The 22,673-nt window shown below is 44.3% G+C and overlaps 1 protein-coding gene across 1 annotated transcript in view; it reads left to right on the forward strand.

The window, feature by feature from the left end:
• PCDH15 (protocadherin related 15) overlaps nt 1–22,673 on the forward strand; it is a 2,579,312-nt gene that overhangs the window by 1,756,026 nt on the left and 800,613 nt on the right. Inside the window, exon 17 of the mRNA XM_078642873.1 lies at nt 10,453–10,546. Coding sequence (XP_078498999.1) covers nt 10,453–10,546 — 94 coding nt within the window. The remainder of the gene's footprint in view (nt 1–10,452; nt 10,547–22,673) is intronic.

Here is a 22,673-nt window from a genome sequence, read left to right on the forward strand (position 1 = left end):
GATGGTTTTATTTACAAGTCCACCATTATTTTCATTAGAATTATCATTTAATTGGGGGACTCCTGTAAGGACCACAACGTATGGTGCGGCTTTTGGGGGTAAATGTATATTTCTACGCACCTCCCGTTTTTTAGACTTATCTTTATCCTTATCATGTGGTGGTTTAGGAGTTTCTTGGACTGGGACTACTATATCAATCGGGGCGGGAGTTTTAGGGGTTGGTATAGTTTTTGGCAGTGATTTGGAAGTAGCTACATTTTTAGCAGCTGGTGGCGGCCTAGTCATTTGATTTTTCCCAGATGGGATTTTGTTATCCAGATTGAAGCTAGGGGCACTTATATCTTTATGGATGTTTTTTAATATAGTTTCCAAGCACCGTAGCCTAACCTCGATTGGTTCGAGGAGAGTCTTCAACATGGCCAAGATGTTATTATTAGCCATATTTAGGCTACAGTTGCCCTCACTACCTTCATCTAGATTCGTAACAGCGCCGCTTAAATCCAAGATATCCTCAAGGCTGCTATCTGAGATGGTATCATCCGGGAGACTCAGTGGTAGGCCTGCATTGGCGTGAAGAATTGACCCATTATCGCTAATGTGAAGTACTCGATTAGTATTCACATTCAGTGGCAGAGCTTCTAATTTGGCCGAATCTGTATTCTTACTAATATCTACCTTTCTCCCTTGACTCCTGTTAGATTTAACAGTTTTTTGAATATTAATCTTTTGTTTAGGGATCGCCCCCTCCTTCAGACCCCTTTGTGTTAAATCACTAGCTATAGTTAAAGTATCAGTGTCCTTTTCAACTGAAGTGCTAGTCACAAGCAGAGAAAGGTTAGGTGTAGCCTCCAGGTCCTCCTGTGAGCCTGGGGCGACATAACCCCTATCATTCTGTGCGTTTATAGGATTTACTGGAGCAGAAACATTGTTCGGAGTACGAGCTTTAGCGATAAGACCTAAGGAGGATCGTCTCGCTGCAGCTAGGTCCTGGGACACCCTCCTATCCATAATTACTATCCCTTCATCGATTAAAGCATTTGTCCGAACAATGAAGTCATCCAAAGTACCAGTCAGTTTCTATACTGCAGCAGCCCTGCTTCTAGTTTCCGGGCAGCTCATGTCAGAAACCCCAGAGGTACCTGGAAGTAAGGCAGGGGATATGGATAGCAAACAATAAACAATTGGTCCCAGAAAGTCAGACTCCTGAAGGATACGATTGCGAAAACTACAGATAAGTAACCTACTTACAGTTCAATTGAAACCTTATCCTTGAACGGAAGGCAATGAGGCAGAGTTTCTGGCCCAGGCCTGGCTCTTCTGGCCTCTGAGGGCCCGCCCTTTGCCCGGGCTTAGCCCCGGGCGTCCCGCTCGCGTCCCGCGACGCGGGTCTCCTCCTCCCTTTAACGGGCTGTCGGTGCGCCCTGCGCCCTGCTGGCGCGTTCCGCGTCACTCCGTCGCGCCGCCGCGATGCCTGCCGGGAGTTGTGGTTCTCCCGGAGCGGCGGCGCGGTTTGCTGTGCCCGGTGTGACTCTCGGCGGTGGGCGGCTTCCTTCAGTGAGGCTGCTGGCGTGGTGTGACTCTCGGCGGTGGCGGCAGGTAAGTGAAAGCGGTTCCCCCCGCTTTGCCGGTCTCCTCCTCCCTTTAACGGGCTGTCGGTGCGCCCTGCGCCCTGCTGGCGCGTTCCGCGTCACTCCGTCGCGCCGCCGCGATGCCTGCCGGGAGTTGTGGTTCTCCCGGAGCGGCGGCGCGGTTTGCTGTGCCCGGTGTGACTCTCGGCGGTGGGCGGCTTCCTTCAGTGAGGCTGCTGGCGTGGTGTGACTCTCGGCGGTGGCGGCAGGTAAGTGAAAGCGGTTCCCCCCGCTTTGCCGGTCTCCTCCTCCCTTTAACGGGCTGTCGGTGCGCCCTGCGCCCTGCTGGCGCGTTCCGCGTCACTCCGTCGCGCCGCCGCGATGCCTGCCGGGAGTTGTGGTTCTCCCGGAGCGGCGGCGCGGTTTGCTGTGCCCGGTGTGACTCTCGGCGGTGGGCGGCTTCCTTCAGTGAGGCTGCTGGCGTGGTGTGACTCTCGGCGGTGGCGGCAGGTAAGTGAAAGCGGTTCCCCCAGCTGTCACCCAACTCAGGTATGTATTCAGAGACAGCAGAGGCACCGAATGGTCAAAGTAAGAAAATGTCTACTTTCTAAAAGTAGCACGTTTGGACTTACAATTAAAAATCAGACTCACAATGAGTTGTGATTTTAAATTGTGAGTCTTGAGACACCAAACACCAAATATCTGCCTTATTCCATCTGGAAATTACACTTAATAATGCCGTAAGGCAATCCTAAAGTTAAAAAAACTCAAAGGTCCCCAAGGAACATACAATGTGAAAACCTCTTGTGTAGACCCCTTGTCACTCATATACCTTCCACAACTCACATCAACAGTTATCAAATTATTTGCCAATATTCAACATAAAATAAGAGAAAACAGTATTAAAAGAATACACAGTTTATTGCAATAAATACAATATTATTAAAAATATGATAGCAGCAGTGCCGTGCCCAGTAAGTAATTAAAGAAGTATATCAATATACATATTACACATATTACACAATTTTAAAAAAAATGTATACAGAATGCAAAAAAGTTGTTGACGCAGCTTTTCGGTTTAAAATGATAGCACCTTCATCAGGACAAAGTTCTTAATGTTTATACAAAACCTCTTGTCATTCCTTGGAGGTTAAGTAAGGCGAAATCACCTTCTTTGTAGTGGAACTATATTGTAAGCGGCTTTATTCATACGTGCGCCATGTATTGATAACTTAAGATGCTCTATAAATGGAGCTGATGTAGAGGGGAGCCACCGTAATAAATTGGCCGGTCGCTGATTATCAGGCAAATTTCTTAACCTATGGGAGAGATAGACCTTGCAGTAATGAGTAACAGATTTAACAGTTTCTCACTACCAGGACATGTAAAACTCAAAAGTACATAACCTACCTTTCAAATTCATTGCAACCTGCCCATAAGGCCCCCTAATACCTACCTTAGGGGTGACTTATATGTAATAAAAGGGAGTTTTGGCCCGACAAGCAGGTTAACTTGCCAGGTCAAAATGACAGATTAAAACTGCACACACAGGCTCTGCAGTGCCAGGCCTGCGCCATGTTTAAAGGGCTACCGAGTGGGTGGCATATTCAGTGCTGCAGGCCCACTAGTAGCATTTAATTTAAAGGCCCTGGGCACACACAGTGCACTATACTGGGGACTGATAAGTAAACTAAATATACCAATTGTGGATAAGCCTATGTTACCATGTTTTGAGTACAGAGCATAGACACTTCAGTGATGGTTAGCAATGGTAAAGTGCCCAGAATTCTAAAGCCAGCAAAAATTAAGTCACCAAAACAGGAGGTGAGAAGGCAAATAGTCAGGGGAAACTAATCCAGGGATGCCAGGTCTAACAAGGAGCATGGCTCTAAGAGGAAAATTAGATTTGTGACCGTGTGAGTGCAGTAGAGGGGTCTATTTATAGGAGTGTCGAGTGAAATTTGGACAGTGAACAGTGTTATTGCGGGAGTACATGTTGAGGGATGTGTCCACGTAAGTTTGGTAATGGGTGTGTCTGTGTGAGTGTAGGTTGAGTTGTGTGCCTATGTGAGGCAATGTGAGCATTGTCGAATACTGCACGAGTTGTGTGAAGAGTGCAGGCAGAGAAGTTTGTGTATGAATGAAGTGTGCTGAATGAGTGCAAGGTGGTAGGTGCTGGTATGCAGTGAGCAATGGTCCTACATGACTCCAGGGTGAAGAAATGATCTCCATGAGTGTGGGAGACGATGTTCCTGTGTGAGTCAGGGAAAGATGTGTGTCTGGGTGAGTGCCAAGAGTCTTGCCTATGTTAACAGTGAACAGTGTTCTTGTATAAGTGTAGACTGCAAGTTGTGCCTGCATTTGTCAGCTTTGCATTTGTGTGAGTGCAGGTTGAGCAGTGTGCCTATGTGAGTGCATGGAGAGTAGTCTTCCAGGGTGAGCGTACCATGAGTGGTACACCTATGTAAGTCCACCATTGTATATTGAGGGGTGTGCATCAGTCAATACAGTGTGAGTGGTGTGTATAGAGAGCATGCTCTGAGTAGTGCCTATGTGCGTGTACAGTTTACCAACATGAAAGCTGTGTGGGAGAATTGAGTGTACAGCACAAAGCTGGCCTGTATAATTGCAAGTGGAGTGGTATGCCTATGGTTGCATGTAGGCGTGTTCCACTCACGGCAGTGAAGGAGTGTCCTTTAGAGTGCAGGGTGAGATGTTTGACTGAGTGAGTGTAGGATGATACTTATGCCTGTGTGACTGAGCATTGCGCAGTGTACTTGCATGACTGTGGAGTGTGTGTTGTCCCGGATTCACCTGTGTATTCTATGTTTATTTAGGGAGGGGTGTGTCTGAGTTATTGTAGAGTATAAGATGTGCCTGTGCTAGTGAGTATTTTGCTTGTGTGAGTACAGGGGAAGTGTGTGTAAGCATTCTTTTATTGAGGAGTGTGTATTTGTGAGTGCAGGGTAATGGTGTGTCTATGAACACAACGTGAATTTGTTGGAGTGCCAGGATAAAGGTGCATGTTTGCATGCAGGGACATGTAGGTGTCTGCTTGAGTGTACAGTGACAGTTTTGCGTTTGTAAGAGATCATTGTGCTGAGTGAGAACAATGTAGGGTGATAGTTGTGATTGTGTGGGTGAACAGTGAGTTATTGTAAGTGCAGGGTGTGCAGTGGGCCTTTGTGAGTGCAGGGTTCACAATGTGCCTGAGTGCAGGGTGAGTGGTGTGCCTCATTAAGTGCAAAAAAGGAGTATGCGTGTGCAAGTGTAGAGTGTCCAGTGTGTGTGTGTGTGTGAGTGCTCTGTGAACAGTATGGATGTGCGAATGGTGGGTAAGAGATGTGCCTGTGATGTATGTGTGAATGTTGAGAGAGAGGTGTGTCTGTATAAGTGTTTCAAGACTACTGGGACACAATATGTGCTGTGTGTGTTTGTTTTTATGCATTGAAGGGTGTGTCTGTGTGGTTGATGGTGTGCTCCTTTGTGAGTGAAGAATTTTGAGTGTGCCTTTGTGAGTGTACCATCATGGATGTGTCTGTTTCAGTGCCAGGCAAACTCTGTGTATTGAGGCGTATCTGTGAGTAAGGAATGTGCTGTGGGAGTGCAGGGAAGGGGTGTTTTCCGTATATAGTTGCAATGTGTGCAGTGTTCCTGTATGTGCGTAGGTGGAGGAATGTACAGATCTTAGAGTACCATGTGTGGTGTGCCGGTATAAGTGCAGTATGAGTATCTTTATTGAGGGATGTGTCTGTGTCAATGCTTGGTAAAATGTGTGCTTTTTGTGAGTGCAGGTTGCTGGGGCGGCCTTTTTTGTGTGGAGAGGTGGGTGCATGAATGCAGGTTGAGTGGTGTGCCTGTCTGAGTGCAGGAAGAGATGTGTGCATGTATAAGTATATAGTAATGGGTGTGGTTATGTGTGCCATCTGTGATTGTAGGAGGAGAGCTGTGCCTATATGAGTTTATAGTGAGAGTTGCACTTGTATGGATACAAGGTGATCTGTATGAGTGTACCATGAGCATCATAGCAGTATAAGTATAAGGTCTGTAGTATATATCAGCCATGGCCCATGCAGGTAAGAGTGGTGTTGGCAGGTGGGGTGAGGGGATTTACACAGACAATCGGCGAAAAATATTTAAAATTTTTCCCTCTTTGTCATCTGTTGAATTCACCCCAACAGGGCCCCACCGTCCAACCACTCTTACCTGCACGGGCTGCTCATGGTATATAATATGGGGGGTATCTGAGTGCAATAAGAGCTATTCCCATATATATAAGCATTGAAGGATGGATGTGTTCATTTGAGTAATGGTTAAATAATCTGCCTCTTTGAGTGCAGGCTGAGTTGTGATCTTCACCAGTCCAGGTATTGCATGCAGCAATAACGCCTGCTCACAAAGTCATTGAGAAGTAAACAAAATGTTCCCAAACTCACAACAAAGACTCACTGAATGCACATCTTTGACACAGTGGCACACAAAACCCTCAGACTGGATTTCCAACAGCATGAACTAAGCATCATATCTCGGTATTGGCACAGCAGCAAAACCTTTTAGTCAGAATGGACCAAAAGATTATCTGAAAACACAAGATAATTCACAAGCCCACACATTTAAACCTACAATTATTGCTACCAACACGATGTCCCAAAAGCACTGATACTTTGCCACAAATTAAACCCTTTACAGGTGCGTCACTCAATATGGGCATGAGCACCTGAACAAAATGATATAGAAGACTGCACCTGCTTCACGTCACATCCCAGATCAAGCAGATGAGAACAACATAACACTGAGTTCACATAACACAGAAATTGATACACAATTAACAAGGAAACATAACCAGAAAAAATTAACCATATGGTACCCCATCCCTGCAATCATTTACTGCACAAACCACATAATCCCTGAAACATTAAGGAACATTGTTGAGGAGGTATAATACACAACATAGGCCACAAATAAAGACAAATCGAAGTTGATTTAAGAAATGACAAGCATAGCACAATTTTGCCACCGTCAGCCACATGCATAATGCTGCACATCCTAGCGATACTAATGCAAACGTCCCTATGAATAATACACTCATATTCTCTAATACAGTAACATACATGCCAATCACCATTCTGATTCCTGGTACTCCAAGTAACACCCCTGCGAAAACTTCAAAAATATCTAGCCCACCGACTGCAGGACACGTGCACCATTGCCATGATAAAGCACCCACAAAAAATCAAAGGGGGGAGGAAGAGGTGTGGAAAGATTTCGCTCAGCTTCCGCAATTGTAACGTCTGTAATAAAAGGAGCGTGAACTCTCCTGGTCTATGTGTTTCAATAGTGGACCCTCAACCAATGGTGGTGTGAGTAATCACCACTATGGTGTCTTGTTGGGTGGCATCATCATTAGTTTTTGCACTTAGGTACGAGCTTCCCTAGGAGAGTCCTGCCTCGTTCCGAGGGAAAGTACTCTTTTTTCTCCTTGAAGTCATAGGCTCAATGAAAGCTGATATATATCTTTCCGACTGAATTAATTGGAATGAAGACACATAAGTAAAGAGTAACAAGTCCACAATCTCAATATAAAGGGATCTGTTGATCTCCTAATTTGGTCCAGATGACGGCCTAGATGCTCGTGGGCAGCAGAGGCTGAAACATCTTGACTGTGATGCTAAAGACAATTAACACGTCTGAACAACATCACTACTTCAACATTTAATCTTAGTCCTATATACTTCACCCATATAAAACGCCAAGTTTTTAATGTAATTTCACACACCACCACATGGATCCCACCAGTACTTTCTCTTGGAAGGAGGGGGTACCAGGGCCGGACTGACTACCAGGCGTTTTGGAATGTGGCTGACCTGGGGCTGATTTCACTGCGGTGGGGGCTGATTTCGTTCATGGAGACCTGCGTGTGTTTCGAAATAATTAAAGCAAAACGAATTTCGTTCAGTACACGAATGTCCCCATCAACGAAATCATCCCCCAGCTCAGAAGCATTCCAAAACGCCCGGTAGCCAGTCCGGCCCTGAGGGATACTCACCTAGGAAAGCGAGTACCTAGGGGCGAAACCCAATGATGGCGCTGTCCAACAAGACACCATACTGGTGATTAATTACACCAGCAGTGGCAAAGATTGGTTGAGACATTTGGGTTGATAATTGAGACATCCAGACCCAAGGAAACTAGCAGAGTTTACACTGCTTTGATTACAGACATGATAAAGCACCATCAGAAGGATAGTGTTTCCTGCAACAGTTACCTGTCAAATTTCTCCAGGTAATCAACAAATGTATCCCAGGTAATTCACTCATGTTATGCACCCTATGCCTTTTCCACATCCTTCTCTCATATGTATGAGTGTGAATATATATGCATATTTTGCAGATGATCTGTAGTTCTATGTACAATCAAAATATAGAAATGTCTGCAGAACCTTATTTTGTAAAACAAAATCGAGTTATTCTAATGGGAAGGGGGTACTTTTGAAACATGTACAGAAAACTAATATACTCAGAGGTCTCAGGAGAAGTACCTGGTATGAAAACAATCCCTACCTATGCAGAAAACATTTATCATTGCGTAATGATAGAATGTTAAAGCATCACAATTTGAATTAATTATTGCAGCAGTTTCACTGTGGAAGAACTTGTGTTATATTGCTGTTTAATAAATCATAATATTAATGTATCTGCAGAGATAGTTCAAGAAATCAATTACACTCCTATACTTTAAAACTGCCTTAATTCTTGTGTCTGTCTGCTGATTTTGATTCTGGTCTTGTATACAAATATAGTAGTACTACATACCGACAAAGTGAAATCTTTGCATTATTGTAGAAGTATTGCTTCTCTAAACGTTGCACTATACAACGCATTCCAAGAGTTGCAGGATTCGAACACAGTCATTTTATCCTGGGAATTACAGATACCGCATGGTTTGTTTTTTTCACTTGGTCGAAATCATCACCTCTGTTGAGTTGTGCATGCTGTAGAGGGGGAAAAATTCCAGCAGTGGTTTCACTGTATGAGAAAACGTGGCCCCAGGTTAACTAACATTTTACATTGTGGTTGCACCACTTTTATGGCACAGCCTTTATGCAAATTGCTACAAGAGATTTACAAAGCCATGCAAGGGGCCATTTTTATTGCTTTGCATGACTTTGTAAAAAAAAGTAACACAGCACAGCGCCTTGCTCTGAGTGGCGTAACACTGGGACTGGAAGGCATTCCATGGCTGTAGTGTGGGCATTCCGATGCATCTACTGTTGTATGTTGAAGATAACCCTGATTTACCAACAGCAGCAAGCCTTGGTTTGAGCCAAAATGGAGCGCGTAACCAAGAGAGGCATATCGAGGAGAAATATCTTCATTTCTCATTGTTACTTCCTCTCTACATGTGTGCTGCATTCATATGAAAGAAAATGAATGTCCAAATTTTAGTAGATATGGCGCATTTCTGCTCTCCCCCTTTCCCGCAACGCAATGGAGAAAGTTGCCATGCCGCATTGCGTTGCGAGAAATGTTTGTAAATCTGGCCAGAATGTTTTCCCCATTTCGAGATGCCAAAACATGCGATCTAGGGCCAGATGTAGGTAATTCAATTTTACCACTTCTTAAATACCGAATTTTACCGATTCGGTATTTAAGAAGTGGTAAAATAGAGGGGGGGGGGGGTATGTAGGTGTTTCAGAATCGGTAATGCCCATTGATTCCTATGGGCCTTGAAGCCCATAGGAATCAAAGGGCAATACCGAATCGGTATTTACCGATTCAGTAAATACCGATTTCAGCAAGGGTGCAGGGGGTGTCACTTTGACACCCTCTAGCACCCCAAAGACGGGCATGTGTGCCATGTGGCACACAGACATGCCCTAAGGGCATGTCTGTCTGTCACATGGCTAGGTGTGCATGCACACATGTGCATGCACACCTGGATTCGGTATTTTACCACCCAATTGGATTGGGTGGTAAAATACCGAATCTGTAAGGCTTTAAGGACTCTGAAGAGTCCCACCTACATCTGGCCGTTACCGAATCGGTAAAAATACCGATTCGGTATTTTACAGAATCGGTAAATTTACCGATTCGGTAAATTTACCGAATCTGTAAAATGATGCCCCTACATCCCAAAAACCCATTTACCGGTCGGTAAATGGCCTCCTTCATCTGGCCCTTAGTGTTTTACGGGAAACAGCGTTTACAACACTGTCATAACATTGCAGTGCTTTTACAACGCTGTTGTTACAGTGGCCGCGTTGTTAGTACGCGATACCTTTGCACCGCAAGTCATTAGAACGACTTGCTGTAGGGGGCGCTAAGGTATCGGACATGTAATCCAACACCTTCCCTGCTGTTGCGCAAACTGGAATAGAAATAGTAAATAATACTACTCCTCTAGTCCAGTGCGGCCTCTACAGCAAGTCGTTCTAATGACTTGCGATGTAAAGGTATTGCTTACTAATAAAGCAGTCATTGTAATGACCGCATTGTAAAAGCACACAATGTAATAGCATGTGTTGTAACATGCTATATTTGTATTTTACCTACATACATTTCTCCAGGCTTTATCTGAAAAAAACTGCGCAGAAGAAATCAGCTAGGTCTGTCTGAGGTTTGTGCATGACTCGTAATCCCACACTTTTAGTGAGGGCCTAAATTGTTCCCCCAGCTCCAGCACGGAGTGCATTATTATCGAGTGCTGTCAGAGAGGTAAAGATCTCCTGTACAGTCAGTGAGACTTTAACAACTCCCAGCATCCGAGAAATTGTTTGAAAAGGCGCTGTCGAAAAAAGAGAGCTGCCCAAATAACACCTGTCATTTGTGGAAGTTGTTTTCTGGTGCACATTATGATGAAAGCCTTCTTTTTGTTTTATTTACAGTTCTGGGATCTTATCTTTAGCAAAGTCATTGGACAGAGAAAGCACTGATCGGTATATTTTGATCATCACTGCCTCAGATGGCAGGCCGGATGGAGTGAGTATAGCTTTCATCATTTCCTCTCAGTTCTTTGAAAAATACTGCAGAAGTAACATCTTTTTTTGTAAAATACATAAACGCATGTAGCAACCAAGACACAACGGACGCATCTCGGTATCACTCATTGTTTAGCATACAAACAATTCCCCTTTGTTGATAGTTGCGAATTGTGTGAGATGAGGTTGGACTGACTTAAATCTGATTTGCTAAATTGTATTTGCGCATGTGATGAATGTGTTACATTTTATGGAGTCATTGGTGCATTTCTCTTTTTTTATTGTGTTATGCAGTTGACCTATATTGGGGCGTTAGCAACTGGATAAAAGAAATACAGATTGCTTCGATACTCGATATTGAAATAAATGTTCTTGTTTTACTAATAAAATTCGCTAGGGGGGGCAGTTTCTGTCCTTTAAAATATACATTACTTTCTCATTGACACCTTAGATCGGCACAGTTTACTATAAATATATTTGAAATACAGTCCTTGTTCAGGTCAGTGGAAAGCAAAGTGATGCTGAACTATACATTCCAAAGCTTTCAAGCACGTGCTTCCGGGATGCATTGAGGATGCCAAGGATGAACTGAAGTCGAATTATCAGAAAGACTTCCACAAGTGTTAAGTGTGAGAGTTAACATCCACCATTTGTTGCCAATACAATGTAATTTGATTTGCGTGTAGCAACATTGTGGGCAGGTATCAGTCAATAATGTCACATGATTTAAATAAGGAGTGGACAATGATTTAAGCAGAGATGATAAAGCACTGAACAGTGATGTCATAAAACATAAGAAGGACTTTAAATAACGATATGAGGGCAGGTACTCTGAAGTTGCATCTGTAGGTGTGAGAAAGAGTGCTCAGTTGGATACTGGGGCGATTACTTACTGGTAATCTTCATTACTCAAGTTACTCTTCCTTGCCCCAGTGCTTGCAATATGATGCATGCCACCTCTCTACAGGCACCAGGTGAGCTAGCAATAAATCAAAATTCCCTTTCCCCTCCATAAGAGTTCTAGGGGTGGGAGGAACTTGCGGAGTTTCACTCATCCGAAACCCATAGATTTACCTAAAAACACTGCTAGATTCCGCAAGCGGTAGAGTTTTAGTTAGGTGCACTGCTCGTGTTCATTTTTAGAGCCAAGAGCCTGTCCCATGCTATTAAATCAGCACATACAGCATCACATGGTTTGGCAGAGGGTGCTTTTTCTTTCTCCTGCCCGAGTAGATTTTCGACTAGAGCTGCAACTTTCTCAATGCAACAGGTAGCCACCTGCCGTGACCTGCCGTGTCCTCCTGCATTGAGAAATCTCACTGGGATGCGGTCTAGCTCATGAGTTTCCTGCTCGCACTCGCCAACTTAATGTTGGCGACAACCACGCAACAAAAAATTCTGGAGTACAAAACTCTGAGATCTCCGCCGGAGGAGTGGAGTTGTTAACCCACCCCTAAAGAGTTCCCTACGACTCCTCCTAAAAATAGCCGTAATCTCATTTTGATGTCCTCTAGCAAATTGTATTGTGGTTATGAACAGGAGCTGAAGGGTGAGACTTAATTACTTGGCTAATGAAAGGTCATTTTTCGTAATGAGGATTATCAGTAAGTGGTCCATGCATTAACACCTCAATCCTCCCTTGTCCCAGTCTTTACAATATATGACATACCATAGCTTGACTGACTGACTTTTATGAATGGAAGGTGGTCAAGACAAATTGAATAATCATAAAGAGGGACTCTATATTAGAATTTGACCCTCATGTAGGAGTCCATTATTATAAACTCTTTAAATGCTTCTGAAATTCAGTATCTACACCAGGTAGAATTCTAGAAATTGCCTAATTATTTTGTGAAGCGAGCAGGAAATGGGAAAAAGTGGAACTCGCTACTGACACTTGGCTTGAAAGGACTTGTAAGGAGTTCAAAAAAGCTTTAGTAATTGCTCTTAAGGGAGGTGAAAGATAAATTATAATGAATGCAAGAAAAACGTGTCAGGTGTTGTTTGAAAGAGAAAAGGACCTGAAAGAGATGGAACAATGAGCACATCTTCTCCCAATGATTGGATCAAAGGATATGTGTTCATTTTAGCACATTATTTTTCTTTTAACAGTCCTACCAAATCCATCAACTTTGGTTCTTCCAGCATTTTCTACGATATATGGAGGGTGCTTGTGAGGCTTGTCTCTGATGAGCATGGTGTTGAAATATAATACATGTGTACTTTAATTTTGCTGGTCCTTGTCCTTTTCTTTCAAAAGTAGTATCGAATACTGTTCTTTCATGAAAAGAAAGCAAAGCCCCAAAGCACAAAATCTCACTGAATCTCTATAAATTCAAGTAGAATGTGTGGGATCCATACATATACGTAGTAGCAAATGCAAAATCATGGTGATGAAAATGTGCTTTCAAGTTATCAGAATGACTTTAAGTGGAATGTGAGTAGAACTGATCAGGACCTCACAACAAACCACTGTATGTGGCTTTTGTTGAATTAAAGTTGGTAAATTTGGTATTTGATACAATTGCCACCACCTCTTAATAATTATAATTATGCTAAAATAGGATATTGTGCTGATTGGGGATAAAGGTGGCCACCTTATTTATCCTCTTTATTAATGGTGGTATTATCCATCGTATACAGTGTGTTTATTATGCTACAGTTTAAGAGTTTGAAAAAGTCTGCACTTTACTATTCGCCAAATTCTGAAACAGTAGATGTACTCTAAAACCTGCTGAATAGTTTTTAAAAAAAAATTTGTGTGAGAAATCGTCTTGAAATCACTACAGCGAAACATAAAGTATAATTTCTAATTCCACTAAGTAGTTCGAGTGAAATAGTTTTAGATGTTGTTACTATTTTACAGGACCTATGAGTTTGATTATTTAGTCATAACGCTCACTGCAAATGGCAGATGAAGTGACTCACACTGAATGAAGTGACCTAGAAGCCAGTCAGACAGATTTACAATCCAGGCAGCTATGCCCTTCATTCGTTCAAAAAATATGTTTTACCCACAAATACAAGAAGCACACCTTCCCATAATAAATGTTTTAAAGACATATTTTTTTTTTTTAAAGGAGGAAAAGCTAGATAACTGATCAGGCCCAGCCAAGGTCCATCGTGATGTAGGTGAAACATTGACAAAGAAAAAAAGATGCAATTATGTGCAGGAGAGAAGATTTCTTACGGAACATTTTGGGGGAAGAACCTAAAAGAACTCCAATACATTTTTAATATCTAACTAGCTCACTTTGTGCCTGCCTTAAGGGAGGTGCTTTATCTCACATTGTAAGGACTGGAAAAGAGCTGTTTTGAGGAGGTAATAATTGTCTTGATATGACTTCTCCTGTAGAATTTATATCTATAGTATTTTTTTAACTCAAATCCCATGAAAACAATCCTGTTACATCAGTGTTAGAAATGGGGCCCTTTAATTGATAGAGGTAGGTACCTTTGTCCAAATAGGTGCCCTTGCTGCTAGTCAGGATAAGGGGGATACAATTCTAAAATAACCCCTGCTCACCCCATTGGTAGATTGGCACGAGTAGACAGGCTTATCTCAGAGGCAGTGTGTAAAGCATTTGTGAACACATACTGTAATACAGTGGCTACAAATGCACACCACACTAGTTTAGAAAATAAGTAATCTTTATATAAACCAAAACAAGACTAAACAATAAAAATCCACAATACAGTTATCAAGATATCCTCAAAAATAGGTTATTCACTCAATTAAAGTTTGTAGCAACAAATAACTCCACCTGGAGTTATTATGATGTTGCGAAAGATGAAAATTCCAACGAACGGCGTCAAACGCAACATGCGCTGCGACGGGCGCAGAATCAAGCAGACCCACAAAGAACAGTACCTTGGAAAGGATGAAAGCAAAGACGTTGCATTGCATCAGGGAGGTGATGCTTTGTCTGATCAGTGTCGGTTCCTTACGACCCCAGGGGAGGTGAAGCGTAGGTCCCTTACTGTGTGAGGGAGCTGACATCACGGTAGCTGCGAGGCGTTGGTTCCTTACGACAGTGCGGTGTTGAAGGGTTCAGGAGTCACCCAAGTTGAATATCGAATCTGCGTTGATGAAGTCGGGGCTGCGGTGCGAGTCGGGACATTGCATTGTGAACACCACGAGCAGTGTCCTCAGCTCCGGTGCAGGCAGTGGCCTCGGTGGCGGCTTTGGATTCGATTCTGCATGGCATCAGCAGGCATCGGGCCTACGGTGTGTTGTGCTCTTCACAAGCGCTACCCACGGCTTCGGTGCAGGTTACGGCATCGCACGCCGGCATCGGTGTTGCAGTTTCCTTCTGTGGCAGCTGAACCAGCAGTTCCAGATGCAGAGAGACAGAGGAAATTAAGTCTTTGCGCCCCTGAGACTTCAGAACAGGAGGCAAGCTTAATTTCAAGCCGATGACAAAGTAAAATAGCAAAGTCCTTTTCTCCTTGCCTTGCAGCAAGTAGCCACTGCAGGCCAACCCCAGACAGCAAACAGCACAGGGCAATATTCCTCCTCAGCTTCTCCGGCTCTTCTCCTTGGCAAAGGTTCCTCTTAATTCCCCAGAAGTGATCTAAAAGTCTTGGGTCTGGGCTCCTCTTTTATACACAAAGATTCTTTGTTCTCTGAAGGCAGAGAGTGTCAGTAACTAGCCAAAACCAGTTCTGTCCTCACTGGTGCAGCTTCCTGGCATGAGTTGGAGACGGCATTGTTGAAGGCAGTCCAGCCCATGCAGGTGAACAGAAATATTCTCCCCCTACTCTAAATGCAGCCCAGGTTTATTCAGCCCAGCCCTGACTCATCAGAATTCTGGAGCCACTGACCCTCTCCAGCCCCTGTCATCAAAAAAAGCCAGACATGCAATACACACATCTAGCAGAGGCACACTGGATGTTTAGGTGAGAAACTACCTACTTTCTAAAAGTGGTATTTTGAAACACAGAAAGTAAAAATCACCCTCACTAAAAGATGTTTCTTAGCAATATGAGTTCAGGCATATTAAACTTTATTTTCCTACCTTCTTCCCGAGGCCCGTTATGTTTATAAGATGTTATAAACAAACTCCTCATTCTGTCTTATCGGAACAGGTAGCAATAGTCAAAAACTAAATTTCAGTAATTCACTATCAGGACACCAGGGCATGTCCTACCTCTCACATACATTGCACACTGCCCATAGGGGGACCTTGGGCCTACCTTAGGGGTGATTAACGTGTAAGAAAAGGGAAGGTTAGGACCTGGCAAGTGGGTGCACTTGCCAAGTCAACATGGCAGTACAAGACTGCACACAGGCTCTGCAATGACAGGCCAGGGTCAACTTTTACAGGCTGCTTCTGTGGGTGTCACAATCAGTGCAGCAGCCCACTAGCAGCCTTTGATTTACAGGTCTCGGGCACACATAGTGCACTGTAATAGGGTCTGACTAGTAAATCAAATATGCCAATCATGTAATCACTAATTCATAACAACAATTTACAGGGAGAGCATATGCACTTTAGCACTGATCAGCAGTGGTAAAGTTCCAAGAGTCATAAAACCAACAACAACAGGTATAGAAAAATATAGGAGGAAGGCAAAAAGTCCTGGGATGACCCTGCAAAAAGGGCCACGTGCCACAATCAGTTTCTACTCAGGAATTTCACATCCTTCAAATTTCAGATACGATTTGCCATGCTTGTGCTTTTATTAGTAGCCACTTTGGGATGGCCTAATAGTCTCCCTTGTGTGTGAACTATAAATATATTCCTTTTTACCTTTTCTCCACTGCTGGGAGATGTATACATGATTTCTCATTCCATATAAATCCCATATTTGGAGCCTTATTTGAATTTCTGTGTCCTATATAATTTATATGTTCCAGATTTCACAGTATTTGTTCTGTGTAATCCCTTTAACAACCTGCTATCAGGAAATATTATTCTACTGGCTCCTCTGTTGTACACAACACCAATTTATATAGGTCCAGGGCTAGAAGAATTGCAGACTCAATGCTCAGTGTATTCTATTTACAGCATGCTGCATGACAATTGACGTCACAGGGTCATTAGTTAAGTGTCGTGACTCTGTGATGTCACGTCATAATAGATAAAAACCAAATTGTTTTGTGTGTAAAATGCAGCATTACTACTGTAATACCAACAAAAGACAATGTGTAGTACCTTACTTAGGTTGTAAAACAAAAATTAATATATAACCCCTTCCTTTCTCACATCATTACAGAGATGGGTGGGTCATTTATGCTTGATGACCCCCCTCCCCCATCCAGTGACGATTTCGGAAAAGGCAGGCCATCTTGTTGCAGATAAAGATATAACCCACCTCAGGAGGTACAGGTCCTAAACTGCTTTAAAACATGACACTGCCTCACGTCATTTGTTAGAGGTCCCAAAGGACCTCCAAACAATGAACTGCAGGACTGGCAACATGTCAGCTTATATTTCTTTAGGCTATTAAGCAATTATGTAGCACATGCGCACTAGTGCATGTGTTACAAGAAGCCTGACTGCCTGGCCTGTCTTTAAGCCTTGTCTGAGCGAGTGTCATCTATCACCATCAGGAAGGCAGCAGAGCAGTTTGTCAGCTCGCTTCTGCATTTCTTTTAGAATACTAAGTAACATCAACACTGTTGTTACTTAGCATTCTAAAAGAAATTGCAAATAGCTATTACTGGCATGATCCAAGCCCAGCATGCAAATAGGGTGGGCGGTGCACCAGCGTCCTATCAAAGAAACCATTGTTGGCTGTAGCTGATAATAAAGAATACTTGAAAAGTTTTGAGTTCAAGAATATTAGCAGCTTCTTATCATATTCAACAAACATTAGATATATATGACTTGATTTATAGTTTGGAGGACATGTACTCTGTCAAAATGTGACAAATAGCCCACCCGCCTTATTACAAGTGCCGTAGGACACAGTGCACTTGAAATCAGGCAGATGATACAGCCATTAAGTTTGTGAGTTACTGATCTTCTAAGCTTTAAATGAGGTCCCTAGAGGCATATTTATCATAGTGCTGCATCGCCCTGGCCCACGAAAGGGGGCACCAGGGAGACTTTAGGAAAGTGGGGTTCTGTTGCAGTACCCTCCAACTTTTTTCCTGGCTTTTAATGCAGCTTTGACTATACGGTACTGGGTCCCTGATTTCCAGGTTTCCAGTACCAGTATTCTTTACCTAAAACTATATGACAATTGGCACAACGTAGGTTACCCCTGTAAGTCCCAAGTAAATGGTGCCCGTGTTACCTAGGGCATGGGTACTGTAGAGGGTCCTCTGGGGCTGCAGCACTGGTTGTTACATCCCAGGGACCCCTCACTAAGACTATGCACTCTACCACTGCAGGCTGCGTGTCCTGGTGCAGAGAAATCTGAAGAGTCGACATGGGACACAGCCCTGTGTGCCATGCCCCTATACACTGCATGGGAAATAGGCAAGTCACCCCTACTGCAGGCACTTAGCCCTAAGGCAGGGTGAACTATATCCTATGTGTGGGCATATCAGGATGAGCAGGTATGTCCCTACAATGTCCATCCTATTCTGAGATATTCACAAGGAGATGATAGACGGATAGCTGAAACTTTTCAGACACTCTCCCCGGTCACAGAACTGGGTTGAATCTGGATGCTTGTTTCTGGTCAAGGGAAGACTTGGCTTGGCATTTTGGGCTGGACTGTTCTCATGTGTAACAGGGTTAAGACTGATTTGCATATAGCTGGATCTGAACTGGGGTAGGGTGGTAAAGTGAGCTAATAAACTGCGATGCAGTGCGCACAACGAAATTCGTTTTATTTATTTATATGTTTACTTACCTGTTAAAGTCCATAATCCATACATTGCAACCCCCACCCTGCCCCTCCCCCTCCCTACGTCACCGCCCTGCAGTTACACCGACCACCGGCCGTGGCTGATTATGACTAGTCTAATCATCCTTGTTATATTCAGAACAATGCAAAGCATTCTTGCTCACATTTTTATAAAGATGGAAAAATTAAGGTTTTTTTAATCCCCTAATCATAGGCTAATTCTTGAGGGGTAAGAATAGTGCCTGTTGTGAGAATCCAAAATCAAGGCTTCATGCTAAGTCATTCTTGTCTCCAAGTGTTAACATTTTATCAGTACAGGGAGGTGCTTCTGTTATATTGCACTCTGAGCGTGCATAGTGAGGGATCCGGTTGGAAATGCTGGTAAATCTCTGCCTCAATGAGCATTAGCTACAGCCTCAGAGTGCTACAAGGTATAGCAGTTTCCATTTGTACTTGTCAAACTAAATTCTATTCGCTGTGACTTCATAGTTATTACTTCTTAGAAGTGAAGCCCTATAGATCCAATTTACGTTTGAGAAACTGCAATCATGCGTTCTTTGTCAGCAGGGCCCACAATCGAATTCCAGGATAACTCAATGTTTTGTGAAGAGCTGAAAGGCGATATTCGCGAATGTTCTCAATGTGAAGCACTTTCTGTCAGTTGAGCGCGAGCATTTTCTTTCAGCACGTCAGCGTGCTCTGCTGTCATGCAGTGGCGTCACTAGGGGGGTGCGGGGGGTGCGGACCGCACCGGGTGACACCCTCACATGGGGGTGACACCATCTGGTTGCGCCCCCCCCCAGCAGGCCTCTGTACATGGCACCCCCTGCACCACACCCGAAGGCCTCGGAGAGACTCGATCCGCTTTAAAAACAAAAGCGAACAGAGATAATTTCTCACCTATTCGAATTAAAATGTTCTCATTAGTTAAAGTTTGAAAAGTGTAGTAATGAGGGGCCCCGCCATTTATATGGAAAAAGACACGGTGCTAAAGAGGGGGGCCGGGGAGGGGGGGTATTAACCACTTGGAAATTAGCTTTTACTTTAGCTGTTTCATATCGTAAAATTCTCAAGTCTACAAACTCGCTGGTGCCTTGTACATAGATTTCTTTTTGCATTTTGAAATGCTTTAAAAGAGAAACCACATGAAAGCAGCAGAGAGTGTAAAGGGGGGGGTCCTGCCCCCCCCCCGGGTTTAATGTGCGAGAGAGAGGGAGCTAGAGGGAGTAAGAAGACAGAGAGAGAGAGTTAGAGTGAGAAAGACAGAGAGAGAGGGAGCTAGAGTGAGAAAGACAGAGAGAGAGGGAGCTAGAGGGAGTAAGACAGAGAGAGGGAGACAGAGGTAGCTAGAGGAAGTAAGACAGAGAGAGAGAGAGGGAGCTAGACAGAGAGAGGGAGCTAGAGGGAGTACGATAGAGAGGGAGCTAGAGGGAGCAAGACAGAGAGAGAGGGAGCAAGACAGAGAGAAAGGGAGCTAGAGGGAATAAGAGAGAGGGAGCTAGAGGGAGCAAGACAGAGAGAGAGGGCGCTAGAGGGAGTAAGACAGAGAGAGAGGAAGCTAGAGGGAGCTAGACAGAGAGAGGAAGCTAGAGGGAGTAAGACAGAGAGAGGGAGCTAGAGGGAGCAAGACAGAGAGAGAGGGAGCTAGAGGGAGTAAGAGAGAGAGAGGGAGCTAGAGGGAGTAAGAGAGAGAGCGGGAGCTAGAGGGAGTAAGAGAGAGAGTGGGAGCTAGAGAGAGTAAGACAGAGAGAGGGAGCTAGAGGGAGTAAGACAGAAAGAGAGGGAGCAAGAGGGAGTAAGACAGAGAGAGAGGGAGCTAGAAGGAGTAAGAGAGGGAGAGAGGGAGCTAGAGGGAGCAAGACAGAGAGAGGGAGCTAGAGGGAGTAAGACAGAGAGAGAGGGAGCTAGAGGGAGTAAGGCAGAGAGAGAGGGAGCTAGAGGGAGTAAGACAGAGAGAGGGAGCTAGACAGAGAGAGGGAGCTAGAGGGAGTAAGGCAGAGAGAGAGGGAGCTAGAGGGAGTAAGACAGAGAGAGAGGGAGACAGAGGGAGCTAGAGGGAGTAAGACAGAGAGAGGGAGCTAGACAGAGAGAGGGAGCTAGAGGGAGTAAGACAGAGAGAGAGGGAGCTAGAGGGAGTAAGACAGAGAGGGAGACAGAGGGAGTAAGACAGGGAGCGAGGGAGCTAGACAGAGAGAGGGAGCTAGAGGGATTACGATAGAGAGAGAGGGAGCAAGACAGAGGGAGAGGGAGCTAGAGGGAGTAAGAGAGAGAGAGGGAGCTAGAGGGAGCTAGACAGAGAGATGGAGCTAGAGGGAGTAAGACGGAGAGAGAGGGAGCTAGAGGTAGTAAGACAGAGAGAGGGAGACAGAGGGAGCTAGAGGGAGCAAGACAGAGAGAGAGGGAGCTAGACAGAGAGAGGGAGTAAGACAGAGAGAGAGTGAGCTAGAGGGCTCTTGACAGAGAGAGGGAGCTAGAGGGAGTAAGAGAGAGAGGGAGCTAGATGGAGCAAGACAGAGTGAGAGGGAGCTAGAGGGAGTAAGACAGAGAGAGAGAGAGCTAGAGGGAGCAAGACAGAGAGAGAGGGGGCTAGAGGGAGTAAGAGAGAGAGAGGGAGCTAGAGGGAGTAAGAGAGAGGGGGCTAGAGGGAGTAAGACAGAGAGAGAGGAAGCTAGAGGGAGTAAGAGAGAGAGAGGGAGCTAGAGGGAGCAAGACAGAGAGAGAGGGAGCTAGAGGGAGTAAGAGAGAGAGAGGGAGCTAGAGGGAGTAAGAGAGAGAGCGGGAGCTAGAGGGAGTAAGAGAGAGAGAGGGAGCTAGAGAGAGTAAGACAGAGAGAGGGAGCTAGAGGGAGTAAGACAGAGAGAGAGGGAGCAAGAGGGAGTAAGACAGAGAGAGAGGGAGCTAGAAGGAGTAAGAGAGGGAGAGAGGGAGCTAGAGGGAGCAAGATAGAGAGAGGGAGCTAGAGGGAGTAAGACAGAGAGAGAGGGAGCTAGAGGGAGTAAGATAGAGAGAGAGGGAGCTAGAGGGAGTAAGACAGAGAGAGAGGGAGACAGAGGGAGCTAGAGGGAGTAAGACAGAGAGAGGGAGCTAGAGAGAGGGAGCTAGAGGGAGTAAGACAGTACCTAGCACCGTACATTTCCGACAGAGGTGGTCCATGTGGTAAGTTGTGAGGGGGTGACACCATGAGTTACCTGCACCGGGTGACACCAACCCCAGTGACGCCACTGCTGTCATGGTGAAATCATGTGATTATCACATAGTTTTACTTGGCAAGAATGTGCAGTTATAGTTAGTGCGTTACTGTAGGTTCCCTTTTTTCTGTCCGATTTGAGAGTTCTAAAGTAACATAATCGACAGTTATGTATTCTTTGTTCTTTTGTATGTTTTCCCACCACATTTTACTTAAAACAAACCATGGCAGTTAGTGAACCTTGAAAGAAGTGACACATTAGAAGTTCACATCAAGAGAAGTGAGCAACAAGAGGGCAACTGTGGAAGTTCTCTCCCTAACAATTTAAAAAGACGCCAATATTTCAATTACCTGCGCATTTTTTGCAGCAAATTTGCTTAAACGCCCCAAGATTTACAGGGAGCTGTTTTGGGGACATTTTATATTTAGTTCAGTATTTTCTTGGGGGTCCCATGAAGGTACAAGCCTCCACCAGGGTTTTTTGAGCAGGGCAGTACACACTCATGGAAACTTTGGAAACAAAGGGCCAGATGTACGACCATAACAATTTGCTAGTCGCAAATTGCGTCATTTTGTGACTCACAATTTGTGACTCACAAATAGGAATGTAGTTTGCAATTCCTAATGGGAGTTGCAAATTACCTGCCTCATTAATATTCATGAGGCAGGTGGAATTTGTGACCCCATTTGGAATCGTTAGGACTCCCAGGGATGGTGGCCAGTCTGTGACTGGTTTTTAAATGAAGCAGTTTAAAAAAAAATGTAGCCCGTTTTCCTTGATGCATTTGCAGGATGCATTTAAAAAAAAATGAAATGTCACTGTTTCTTTTTTTAAGAGTAGGCAGTGGTCCCACGGATTCTAAAAAAAAAATTTTCATTGCCAAATATTTTCAATGCCAGTCACAAAGGGGAAAGGGTCCCCTGGGGACCCCTTCCCATTTCCGAGTGGGTTACCACCCATTTGAATGCGTGGTAAACTGCGAGTGTTTTGAGGCCGCAAAGCAAACTTAAATTGAAGTGCGAGTAGCTATTAGAAAGGGCCGCCTTTGGCACACCGCTTCCTACTAGCGAGTGGCAAACCCAATTTTTCGAGTCGGTAATAGGTTACAGACTCTCAAAATTGGGTTCGGGAATAGGG

This window comes from Lissotriton helveticus, chromosome 5_1, assembly GCF_964261635.1.
Source record: "Lissotriton helveticus chromosome 5_1, aLisHel1.1, whole genome shotgun sequence".
Taxonomy (NCBI): Eukaryota; Metazoa; Chordata; class Amphibia; order Caudata; family Salamandridae; genus Lissotriton; species Lissotriton helveticus.